This window comes from Gopherus evgoodei, chromosome 4, assembly GCF_007399415.2.
Source record: "Gopherus evgoodei ecotype Sinaloan lineage chromosome 4, rGopEvg1_v1.p, whole genome shotgun sequence".
In the NCBI taxonomy this organism is placed as follows: Eukaryota; Metazoa; Chordata; order Testudines; family Testudinidae; genus Gopherus; species Gopherus evgoodei.
Genome location: NC_044325.1, coordinates 45,487,848 through 45,500,792, shown reverse-complemented (window position 1 = coordinate 45,500,792; position 12,945 = coordinate 45,487,848). Strand labels below are relative to the sequence as shown.

General features: G+C 41.0%; 1 protein-coding gene across 1 annotated transcript in view; it reads left to right on the top strand.

The window, feature by feature from the left end:
- Positions 1–12,945, top strand: part of YLPM1 (YLP motif containing 1) — a 39,140-nt gene that overhangs the window by 13,784 nt on the left and 12,411 nt on the right. The window contains exons 4-13 of the mRNA XM_030559143.1: positions 6,028–6,120; positions 6,349–6,532; positions 6,708–6,853; positions 8,033–8,187; positions 8,992–9,054; positions 9,480–9,599; positions 9,925–10,101; positions 10,348–10,431; positions 10,704–10,787; positions 12,346–12,432. Of these exons, the coding sequence (XP_030415003.1) occupies positions 6,028–6,120; positions 6,349–6,532; positions 6,708–6,853; positions 8,033–8,187; positions 8,992–9,054; positions 9,480–9,599; positions 9,925–10,101; positions 10,348–10,431; positions 10,704–10,787; positions 12,346–12,432 (1,193 nt within the window). The remainder of the gene's footprint in view (positions 1–6,027; positions 6,121–6,348; positions 6,533–6,707; positions 6,854–8,032; positions 8,188–8,991; positions 9,055–9,479; positions 9,600–9,924; positions 10,102–10,347; positions 10,432–10,703; positions 10,788–12,345; positions 12,433–12,945) is intronic.

Below are 12,945 nucleotides of genomic sequence, written 5' to 3'. Positions count from 1 at the left end.
ACCACCGCAGTGGTCTTTCCAGACGAAAAGGTTGGGGACCACTGTCATAGACTTTAAGGCCAGAAGGGACCATTATGATCATCTATCTGATCTCCTGCAAATTGCAGGCCGCAGAACATCACCCACCCCTCCTGCAGTAAAGCCCTAATCTCTGGCTGAGTTTCTGAAGTCCTCAAATCATGATTTAAAGACTTCAAGTTACAGAGAAACCAGCATTTACACTAATTTAAACCAGCAAGTGACCCTGCTGCAGAGAAAGGTGAACCCCCCTCACACCCTCAGGGTCTCTGCCAATCTGTCCTGGGGGAAAAATCCTTCCCAATCCCAAATATGGCAATCAGTTGAACCCTGAGCATGTGGGCAAGACCCACCAGCCAGACACCTGGGAAAGAATTCTCTGCACTAACTCAGAGTCCTCCCCAGCTAGTTCCCCATCTCGAGCCATTGGGGATTTTTGCTACTAGCAGTAGCAGATGGGTCACATGCTCATCATACCACCTCTCCATAAACGTATCAAACTCACTCTTGAAGCCAGTTACATTTTTTGTCCCCAATACTTCCCTTGGGAAGCTGTTCCAGAACTCCACTCCTCTAACAGTTAGAAACGTTTGTCTAATTTCAAGCCTAAACTACTCGTTAGCCAGTTTAAATCCATTTCCATTTGGGGGTCTACCTTTTGTTTGGGTTTTCAAGACAGCTTAAGCGTTTATAATATGCAATCAGCCACACAGCAAATTACTTGTTTCTAAACATTGTGTTGGTAAATATACTGTCCTCGTATCTCTGCCGTGCTGCATTCCCACCAAAACCAAGGAACGTTGCTACGTACACTCTGTACACATGCTTGGTCTGATGAGCATCACAGCCCAAATTGAACTCTGCAAGTAAGTTTTTGGCTACTTTCTCCTGCAGACACCCAAGTGACAGGAGATTAGAGAGACTTTTGCATATATAATCTATCGATCTCATTTAAATAATTAGACTTCACTCATGAGTAGGGCCCTACCAAATTCACGGTCCCATTTTGGTAAATTTCACAGTCATAGGACTTTTAAAGCCTTAAATTTCACAATTTCAGATATTTAAATCAGAAATTTTAGTGTTGTAACCGAGGGGGAGGGGGAGGTGTCCTGACCCAAAATGGGATAAAGGGGATATTGCAAAGCTATTGTTGCTGGGGTCGCAGTATTGCCATCCTTACTTCTGTGCTGCTGCTGGCAGCAGTGCTACCCTCAGAGCTGGGTGGACAGAGAGTGCAGCGCCGTTGCCAACAGCAGCACAGAAGTAAGGGTGGCAGTACAGTATCGTGAACTGGGCTGCCAGCCAGCAGTAGCAGAGCTTCCTGCAGCTGGGGGAGGTTCCCAGAGGTGGGTCTAACCCAACCGTGGGATCAGCCTGTTCAGGGGAAGTGGAAGTCCTATCCCTCCCCAGCCTGGCCAGAACTAGCAGCTGGAACCCGAGGCACCATAGGAGCCCCCAGCCCTGCCCCTCCTCAGCTCCAGGCCCAGTTCTTGGGAGTTAAAGGGACCTTGGGCTGACTGGGTTGCGGGGGGAGGGGGGGGCAGGGTGTGTAACCATGGCACCTTAGGCTTTCACTCGCCCATAAGGCCAATCCTGCACCTCCAAAAAAGTGGTGATCCTCTCCCCCCATGCCACTCTCACTTCTGCGCTATTGCTGGCAGTGGTGCTGCCTTCAGAGCTGCGTGCCTGGCCAGAAGCTACCTCTCTCTAGCCACCTAGCTCTGAAGGCAGTGCAGAAGTAATGGTGGCAATACCATGACTGCCTTAAAATAGCCAGATTTCACATGGGACACCAGATTTTACAGTCCATGATGCGTTTTTCACGGCCCATCAGTTTGGTAGGGTTCTGCTCGTGAGTTTACTTTTTCCTTCCATGCTGTGATGTAGAGTGCTTCACATGAATTAAATTGATTACTGACACCTCAGGTTCTAATCAACACTGGCCCATGTGATAGAATCACAAAACAGTATATCTTAACCAGTGCAATATTGATACTCTATATCAGGGGTAGGCAACCTATGACATGCATGCTGAAGGCGGCACGCAAGCTGATTTTCAGTGGCACTCACACTGCCTGGGTCCTGGCCACCGGTCCCGGGGGGGGCTCTGCGTTTTAATTTAATTTTAAATGAAGTTCCTTAAACATTTTAAAAACCTTATTTACTTTACGTACAACAATAGTTTAGTTATATATTATAGACTTATAGAACGAGATCTTCTAAAAACATTAAAATGTCTTACTGGCACGCAAAACCTTAAATTAGAGTGAATAAATGAAGACTCGGCACAGCACTGCTGAAAGGTTGCCAACCCCTGCTCTACATTAAACCAAGTCTTTTTATCTGAATGTTAGGTCACCTGTAATAAAATGGACCACTCTTTGAACCCTTACAAGTAGAACATCTAATGCTGTTGTTCTTTTATTATTTGTTTGTGTATTGCCCAAAGTAGATGAGGAGCTCTGCAGGCAAGAATGAAGACAAATTCCTTCCCCTCAAGAGTTTACAACTTATATAGTCAGCTGATTGATGAAGAATGATGGATGGGGTTCAGATTTAATACTGAATTTCCCAAGGCTAAAATTTAATATGAAGCTTTTAATGAGAATTCATTCCCCATGGTATTACACTACTTTAAAAAGAGAGAGATTCTGCTAGAATGCAGTTACTTTTAAAATGTGTTGTGGTATAGCTAGCTTTATTGTCTCTGCAACTTGCCAGTAGTTATTTGGAGCAGAAATGATCCCATAATTTGAATATTTTATTAAAAGTTGTTAGAAAATGGACAAGAATCTAAGCTGGCTACTTCAGTTACTGTTGTCTACATACTGATATCTTTGTGACAAATATAGGGTATGGCTACACCGCAATTAAAAACCTGCAGCTGGCCAGGCTAAGGGACTGTTTAATTGCGGTGTAGATGTTCAGGCTCGGGCTGGAGCATGGGATCTAGGACCCTGCAAGGTAGGAGTGTCCCACAGCTAAACTCCATAAGGAAGGAAATCTACTGCCTTGGGAAAATGACCCACCGGTTCAGTTTTAAAACTGAGCTGCTTTTCAGCTACTTTTTTAGTGGTTTGTATTTTTATGGGATTTTTTGTTAGGCTATAAAGCAACCAGAAACAGACTGTTAGCTACTACAGTAGATAAAACTGGGCTATCTAAAAAAAAAAAAACCCATAAGCTCCCTTGTTGTTTGTCCGCTTACGAACTACTTCCAGCAGTCTAGATCTTGCCTTCCTGCTTGTTTTAGGCTTTTCCACAGCTGTAACCTTCCAGTTTGTGCTGTTGTCCCTAGTCTCTTCAGCCAGCCACCATTTCTGGGAAAGGAAGAGAGGGTGTATGTGTGGCATTACTCCCCAGAAGCTGTCCCGTTTGAATCACTCCCTCCTTTCTTTCCATTGGCTTGGAGAGTGTACAACACATTTTAACTTTTGACAATTAAACTCTCCTTTCCTATAATTTCAACTGTAGTAAAAGATATTTCAATTATTTTCAGTAAAATATTTGGGTTATTTACTTCTACTTACAAAACTTTGTCTTAAAACAACTAGATTTTTAAGAAAAATTTAACTTTTAAAAATTGCAGCTGCTTTGAATTACACAAATGCTATAAAGACTCTTTCTATTTAAATGTTTTACATCCATGTAACTTCAACAGGCAAAGTCAAAATATTTTTAATTAAAAATTTGAAAACGTGCAGTTCTGAGATGAGATTTTGTGTTGAATTTGAGCCATAAACATTTAACTCTCCTAGAACCCAGGGTTTTGATGCACTATATTTTTCTGCAGAAGAGTTAAATTCCACTCTAATAATACAATAATAAAAGGATTTCACTGCAGTCCTGGTTGTTTCACCACTGGCCTTCAGTGGTATACACCTAGAAACAGAAATGTAGACATTGGCCTAACTGTAGCATTGCTAGGGAGTTCCTTTCTGTTTGTACCACTCTCCTGAGAAGTTTAGCTAGCTCTTTTCTATGTCTTTAATGGAATTAATGAAAAAAAAATATATATGGGGAAAAATACATTGGAACATAAGAACGGCCATCCTGGGTCAGAACAAAGGTCCATCTAGCCCAGTATCCTGTCTTCTGACAGTGGCCAATGCCAGGTGTCCCAGAGGGAATGAACAGAACAGGTGATCATCAAGTGATCCATTCCCTGTCGCCTGTTTCCAGCTTCTGGCAAACAGAGGCTAGAGACACCATTCCTGCCCTTCCTGGCTAATAGCCATTGATGGACCTATCCTCCATGAATTTATCTAGTTCTTTTTTGACTCTTGTTATAGTCTTGGCCTTCACAACATCCTCTGGCAAAGAGTTCCACAGGTTGACTGTGTGTTGTGTGAAGAAATACTTCCTTTCATTTGGTTTAAACCCACTGCCTATTAATTTCATTAGGTGACCCCTAGTTCTTGTGTTATGAGAAAGAGTAAATAACATTTCCTTATTTACTTTCTCCACACCCGTCATGATTTTATAAATCTCTATCATATCACTCTTAGTCATCTTTTTTCCAACTGTCTTCTTAATCTCTCCTCACACAGAAGTTGTTCCATACCCCTAATTATTTTTGTTGCCCTTTTCTGAATCTTTTCCAATTCTAATATGTCTTCTTTGAGATGGGGCAACCACATCTGCATGCAGTATTCAAGATGTGGGCCTACCATCAATTTATATAACAGTAATGTGATATTTTCTGTTTTATTATCTATCCCTTTCCTAATCATTCACAACATTCTGTTAGCTTTTTTGACTGTCGCTGCACATTGAGTGGATGTTTTCAGAGAACTATCCACAGTGATGCCAAGATCTCTCTTTTGAGTGGTAACAGCTAATTTAGACCCCATCATTTTATATGTCTAGTTGGGATTGTGTTTTCCATTGTGCATTACTTTGCATTTATCAACATTAAATTTAATCTGTCATTTTGTTGCCCAGTCACCTGTTTTGTGAGATCTCTTTGTAACTCTTCACAGCCTGCTTTGGCTTTAACTATCTTGAGTTGTTTTGTATCATCTGCAGATTTTGCCACCTCACTGTTTACCCCTTTTTCCAGATTATTTATGAATATGTTGAATAGTACTGGTCCCAGTACAGACCCTGGGGGACATCACTATTTACTTCTCTCTATTCTGAAAACTGACCATTTATTTCTACCCTTTGTTTCCTATCTTTTAACCAGTTACTGGTCCATGAGAGGACCTTCCCTCATATCTCATGACAGCTTACTTTACTTAAGAGCCTTTGGTGAGGGACCTGGTCAAAGGCTTTCTGAAAATCTAAATACACTATATCAACTGGGTCACCCATGTCCACATGTCTGTTGACTCTCTCAAAGAGTTCTAGTAGATTGGTGAGGCATGATTTCCCTTTACAAAAACCGTGTTGACTGTTCCCCCACAAATAATGTTAATCTATGTGTCTGACAATTCTGTTTACTTTAGTTTCAACCATACGGTTGCCAGGCACTAAAGTGAGGCTTAATGACCTGTAATTGCTGAGATCACATCTGGAACGCTTTTAAAAAATTGCCGTCACGTTAGCTATCCTCTCGTCATTTGGTACAGAAGCCAATTTAAAGGACAGGTTACAAACCGCAGTTAGTAATACTGCAATTTCACATTTGAGTTCCTTCAGAGCTCTTGGGTGAATACCATCTGGTCCTGGTGACTTATTACTGTTTAATTTGTCAGTTTGTTCCAAAACCTCCTCTAATGACACCTCAATCTGGGACAGTTCCTCAGATTTGTCACCTAAAAATTAAATTAATTAGCTTTTTCTTATGTGAGTAGTTTGTTGCTCTGAGTTTGTATTCCATTAACATTAATGTAGCACAAATGTTCTTAATATAGCAGATCACTAATATATACTTAGACCTAGTTACCCTCTGATCACTTTGAATGTCACTATGTCATTGCTTTTAGAGAGGGGAGGAGATGGATGAGGGATGCAATTTGGGACAATATCCTTACTTATTTTCTTGTCAAATTTCTTTACCAGATATAACCACCAGTAAAGTTGAACAAATTCCCTATGGGGAGAGAATAACTCTGCGTCCAGAACCTCTGCCTGAGAGACAACCATTTCCAAAAGGTAGGCACTCCTTGGCTCATTCTGATATCCTTTGAGAAAGGAGGCAAGCATCACGTGGATAGCTGAGAACACTAGACTTTTGTTCCATGCTGCAGATTGTGTGCTGCTTTCTTCTTTTAGAAGCCCATAACTATAATATTATTCCTATGCTTTTCCTGTTCCCTTGGAGTTCTTTTAAGGGTTGGCTTATGTTTTTGTAGTTCAGATTTTGGGGGTTTCTTTTTCCAGAACATCCAGGCCAGCGGGATCGTTACAACAGAGAGAGGGATCGTGAGTCTTACTTTGAGCGTCAAGGCAATGCAAACACAGATTACCGAGATTTTAAAAGGGAGCGGGAACTGCACAGAGACCGAGGCTCAGGAGACTATGATCGAGAGAGGTTTGAGAAAGAACGCCACCTTCGAGAGGACAGGTATGCAACGCAGGACAAGATGGATCATAGTTGCATCACATGATTGCTGCTGTATAAGATGCCGTCAGACTCAATTTCATTTGAAGGACGTATGTTTGTATACTGATTGGGAATTCAGAGCTGTGCTCTATTGTAGAAATCCGAGAGCTATACAAAGTGCTGTTTCTTCTGGCAGGGCACCTCCAACTGGACCTTCAAGGACTCAATCTTACCGTGACAAGAAAGAGCATCCCTCCTCAAGGCGAGGGGGCTTTGAAAGACCATCATATGAACGAAAGCCTGATCGCCCGACCTATGATCATGGACCTTCCATGTTTGGAGGTATGGTTCCTTAGTCCCACAGTAATACTACAGTGTTGAGAAAATGAAACCAAGAAGGTAGGATCAAAAGAAGATGAGCTTGATAGTTGTATTACTTCATTAAGGATATAAATGTTAATGGCATTTATCAGAGCAGTGTCTGTCTTGTTCTTGTGATCTTCTGTCTCTCACTGGTTATGAGATCTAGAAAGTAGCAGTGAGATATTTTGCCCACCAATTATACAAATGTTTGTGATCAGAATTGCTTAGGACTGCACTTGTGGCTCACTTGGTATTGACATCTGTAAAGTCTGACATCTGACACTAAAAGTGCAACTCTGTATGATCGTATGTAGTAATCATGATGCCATGGGCTGAGCTGATTTGATTTCAGTTTTCAGAAGTCAGAGGGAGGGGGTTCTGATGGTCTCAAAAGCAAGAATCCCACAGATCAATATCTTGTAAGAAGAACGATAAACTGTCTATCTTTGATAATAATAAACTCAGCACAGTGGTGTCTGAGCACCTGAGTGGAAGTGAGTCAGAACAAAACTATCAGAACCACCTGGGAGGTTTTAGGACTTCATCACACCCTTATGTAGTATGGATTCTGATAAAAGAATTTCCCATGGTATTCAGAAACCATGAATACTCCTTTTCCCTGCTTTGCAGAATTGTGAATTAATCATAGACATTACAAAGACCAGTCCGTTTTCCTTGTTTATATAGACTGAATAAAGATGCTTAGCATTTATATAGGGGATTTACATATTCGAAGCATTTTATAAACATTCATTAAGCCTCAGCACTCCCCTGGAATGTAAGTCATTATTATCCCCATTTTTCAGTTTACAAAGAGGTTAAGCAACTTTCCTAAGGCCACAGAGGAAGTCACTGGCAAAGTTGAGACTTGAACTAAAATCTTGTATTCCAGTCTTGTTCTTCTTTGACTAAACCTTTCCGCCCTCTGGAAATATGGTCATATTTCTGTCAGTCCAGATTTTCTGTTTTTTATGGCATTGGTTAAATGGGACTGGTTTTGTCTTCTCCTCTACCAATCAGATCTTAAACTGAGGCTAAACCACACTGTCTTGGAAATCACTGGGGTCTGTTAGAATCCTGTGAACTGAGCTTTCTGATTTAGATTTCTGATTTCAGTGAGCCGAGAAAATACTTGTGTGCAATTACTGAAATTTGTAGGTGATCGGAGAAATTACCCTGAGGAGAGGATGCCTATTTCGGCTCCATCAGTACCTCGCCAGCCACCCCCTGCTCCCCGGATAGAGAGGAAACCAGAGTCTAAGAATGTGGATGATATTTTGAAGCCACCAGGACGGGACAGCAGGCCAGAGAGGGTGAGTAGTATGGAGCTGCTATCCATTCTGAAGGCAACAAGCAGTGTTAAGGGGCCTGTATTCTGATCCATTTCCCATACGCAGTATGCATGTTCCTAAAGCAAATCCCTGCCCCATCTAAAGCCATTGAATAATTTGTGAGCCCCAAAATGGGAGGAGTAGATTGAACATCTCAAACATAACTTGTTAATTTTGGTGTTCTCATAGACCAAGGAAAGACTGCAGAAAAGGGTTTGGGAACAACGCTGTGCAGGTTCAATTTGGGGGAGCTCCAAGAAGGCTTTGCTGCTGATACAAATAGAATAATGCAACATAATCAGGTGGAATACATCTGAGATATAAACCTCTTGGATTTGGGAGTGCAAGAACAGGATTCCTATTAATTGAGAATATTTGTGTTTCAGAATTCTTTCTGAGAGCAGTGTTTGACTGTGTGATATGTGGGAGGGATGGCTTGGCCATATACTGTATAGGGAGGGAAGAAAAAGTTGATGTGCATACATTGGCAAAGGATTGTATAGTTAAGCTAGGCTCATACTACTAACTTTATTTTAACAAATTCAATCTTACATTATAGGGCCAGATATTCAGCAGGTGTCTGCTGAGGTTATGGTTCTGACAGGGCACAATAAAAACAGTTAAGGAACATGTCATAGTGCTGGCTCTGTTTTGTGATTCTGTATCCAATGAGTATGCAAGATTGTGAGCCAGAGCATGTTGGTTGGTAGGCAGGCCACGTCCCATACTCAGGGATTCTGTTGAATGCAGCCCAAAAAGTCATCTTTCATGCTGTCTTTATATCAGATTGTCATCATAATGAGAGGATTGCCAGGCAGTGGAAAGACACATGTAGCAAAGCTCATCCGGGTAAGTAGATAAATACCTACTTTTCTATATGTTGCCAAACTCTTTAACTGTAAAACATCAGCATATCTCTAGGAATGTGCCTCTACGTGCACACTTCTTCTCTCCTTTCCTTCTATTTGTCCAGTGCACGGGGGAGATCATGTTAGGTCAATCCCTTGGAAGATGCAATCTTGGATCTGGAAACTCAGTTTCTAATTGCTTTAGATTCTGGTTCTTCAGATGATTGGGTATCCCCTTCCAGAACTAGAGGGAAAGGCAGCTGGGATGACTGAAATAAAAAGAAAGGTGTTCAGTTGCAGGAGATAGTAAAATGTTATTTTCTTTCTCCTACTGAATGTGGATCAGATCGCTTGGGTGTGCTCTCAGCATATTGAGGGCCCACATTATAGAATGGAAATTGAATTTGTTGGTTGTTTCTTTCCCAGGACAAAGAGGTGGAGTGTGGAGGACCTGCACCCAGAGTTCTCAGCCTGGATGACTATTTCATCACCGAAGTGGAGAAAGAGGAGAGAGACCCAGATACAGGAAAAAAAGTGAAAAAGAAGGTATACTCAGTTTGTGTCTCCGTTGACTTAGATCTTTGCTTGAGAAAGGAAGGAAAGGTGTTTTTTTTTTAAGGAGGCATATAACAACAATGTAATTACAATTAGGGTTGGAACTTGCTGTTCGGATGCAATGGTGTTCTTTTGAACAAGGCATTTCTTTGTGTGGCCAAATTAGAGAGAATCTGTGGGCAAGTTTTTTAACAATCTACTTGGAGAGGGAAGTTTGCTTCTGCTGCCCTTATGCTCAGTGGTTGTGATATCAGGATTTGAACACCAGCCATTTTAGAACTGCTTTCTCCTGACCTGCTTTTTGTCCTGGACCCAGGTGATGGAGTATGAGTATGAAGCTGATATGGAAGAGACCTACCGCACCAGTATGTTTAAAACTTTCAAAAAGACCTTGGATGATGGCTTCTTCCCTTTCATTATCCTGGATGCCATCAATGACAGGGTGCGCCATTTTGAGCAGTTCTGGAGTGCAGCGAAAACCAAGGGCTTTGAGGTAATGATGTCAGGAGGCATTCACACTCACCAGTACCTCTAAAACAATGAGCCCTCTTCAGGAAAATGGAACCCCCAGTCAGTCCTGCTGGTGTTTAGTATTAAATGCTCACTCATGTATCAGTGTTTACATCTTCTGCACATGCAGCTCACACGTACATTCACTCTTTGGGAAAACTGCTTTAGATAATAACATATTAATTCTCTGATGAGTTTATGGTATCTAATACTAATTTTCTCTTTCTAGGTGTATTTAGCTGAGATGAGTGCAGATAACCAGACTTGTGCCAAGAGGAATATCCATGGACGGAAGCTAAAGGAGATCAATAGGGTAACTGTATATAGAAGTGGAGTCACGGGGGTTATTGAAGTTAGATTTCTTTGGGCTTTCAGGTCCATTGATGTTGGTGAAACCTCATATTGTTTTAGAACAAATATATCCCTCACTTTTTTGAAGATGGGCCCATATTCCCTGTGATTATTTCAGTAGGATAGCTGCAATGTAACTGTAATCAAGAAAGATTTGTTCACTCCTGATCAAAGACCCACTTTTTCAGTGTGGTGTGTTGCAGGAAGTGCTATATTTTGTATGTCTCTTGTTAGATGTCTGATCACTGGGAGACTGCGCCACGTCACATGATGCGCTTGGACATTCGTTCTTTGTTGCAGGATGCTGCTATTGAAGAGGTGAGTGTCACTCTATTTGAATGAAGTGGAGAGTATATGCATTTGTGTTTATACTGAAAATGTAAATTGCAGAAGAGAAGTTTTGTTATTATTTGTTAAGTACCAGAAGTCTGTTTAGCACTTTACAAACCAAATATGGTTAAGACTTACCCAGGCACAAGAACAACTTGAGGGATTTTACTGCTGCATTTGTGGAGACCATGCTCTCACTTCTTAAGGGAAGAGTGGAAGCTATTTTGTCCTCCACTAACTGTTGACTATCAGTTAAAGAGTATCTTTACCTGCTCTGAAGAAACTCAGCATTCCTGCAGGATTGTTGCAGCTGTGTAACTTATTTAAGTAGTAGGGTCATAAGTTTGAAAAATGTTGTGAGCTTGGCAAAACCCCATTGTTTCCTCCAAGTCCTTGCTTTGGGAAATCCAGAGACTCTGTCACAGAAAACAAATATCTGGATCTAGACTATGTGGCTGGAGAGGAGTTCTTTGAGAGAAAAGCGTGTTGCTCTCTGTGTACCAAAGGGAATTTCATTTGACATGCATCCTTGGCATTTTAGCTTTCTGTATTGCTGTAATCTTGTTAATCAGATATTTTAGTAAGTCAAGAGATCTGGGACTACATTGTACATGATTTGTGCACCATTTTGAGTGCAGCACAGCTGTATGCTGACTTCAGAGCAGCTTTCATAGCGGGCTTAGAAACTCCTGAGCTACGAAAGTAGGAAATCAGAATTTATTCTTTTCAACTTAACAACTCCTTACAAACCATGAGGTCAACACTTCGTTTTCCAGTCTACAAATACTAATGCTCTTGAAACTAGTAATCTCAAAGAGAGGAGCCAAAAGCCTGAGCTCTCAGGAAGAGAGAGTGTAAGAATAGTCTTGGAATTTATTCTGCTTTAATGTGGGCTTCCATTAATGGCGTGAGGAACTGCAGACCCATTGAGAAGGTTTTATATTCCTTGAAGCATATGTGAACATCAGCAGAGATGGGTCCCAAAAAGTAATCATTTTATATGAGCAAAATTGAATATGTGCATAAATTATTCCTGCATGTGATAATATTCCTCTGTTTTTTCCAAGGTATCTGTCACTCTGGTATCTAAAGTACTCCAAAGTAAAGACTGAGTAGAGACATGTTGGTAGGTAGAGAGGGCATTTCCCTGTGATATAAGTTGCAAGTTTGGGATCCTTGCAGAGACTTCAGGTTTTAACATGAATTTGTGTACAGTTTGCATGTGTGTAAAATGAGAGAATGTCTTACTATTACAGGCTCCAGTAACACAAAAGGATATCTCTGGTGGAGAAGGTCTTGACTTTCCCTCACCAAATTCCCCATTCTTTTCTGTGGCAAGAATAGAATCTGAAATGAAACCATTTCTGTAGGGAAGAAAATGGAGTCTGTCTCAATATATTGCACCAATATATTTTGTCTGAATAAATCCCCTCATCCTGTTCTCTCTTTGTTGGAGTTTGGGGTCTACTCTGCACTCTTCGGATAAGCAAATAATACTTAGAAGGCCAACGGTGCAGCATAATTCTGTGTGTGTGTTTTGGACTAGGTGGAGATGGAGGATTTTGATGCTAATATTGAAGATCAGAAAGAAGAATCCAAGAAAGATACAGCAGAGGAAGAAGAAAGCGAACTGGTAGGAGATACCTCACCCATCTCCAACAAAGTATATTTTATTGAAATAACTAAAATGGAGTCTTAACTATTATAAATCCCAAACCTCTGCCACTCCCAGGAGTGTAATGCTAATACATACATTGTTTGTGATTTGTTTCTTATGCATGTCTGAGCGGATTTTAGTACTAAATCTTGGTCTGTTTTTCTTGATTGATTTAAAAAATCCATGACTATATTTACTATGAATAGGAATAGTATTCTCATCCAAGCATGGTACCATGCTCCAGGCACACATCTACAAGCTACAACCTCTGGAGCCTGCTTTTGTAGACAATTCAAGTTTGAAACTTCTCAGGTGGGGAAGGGGAAAGCACATGTACTGTTACGTATGGAATACCCTGTGTAAGTACAAAGACATGCAGAAACGATGTGGTGCGAACAGAGTTTATTTAAGCTTAGCTTACTTAAAATTGCACTTGTCTTACAAACGCTTCTTGACTAAAGTAGTGTCTCACACCACTTAATGCTGTAT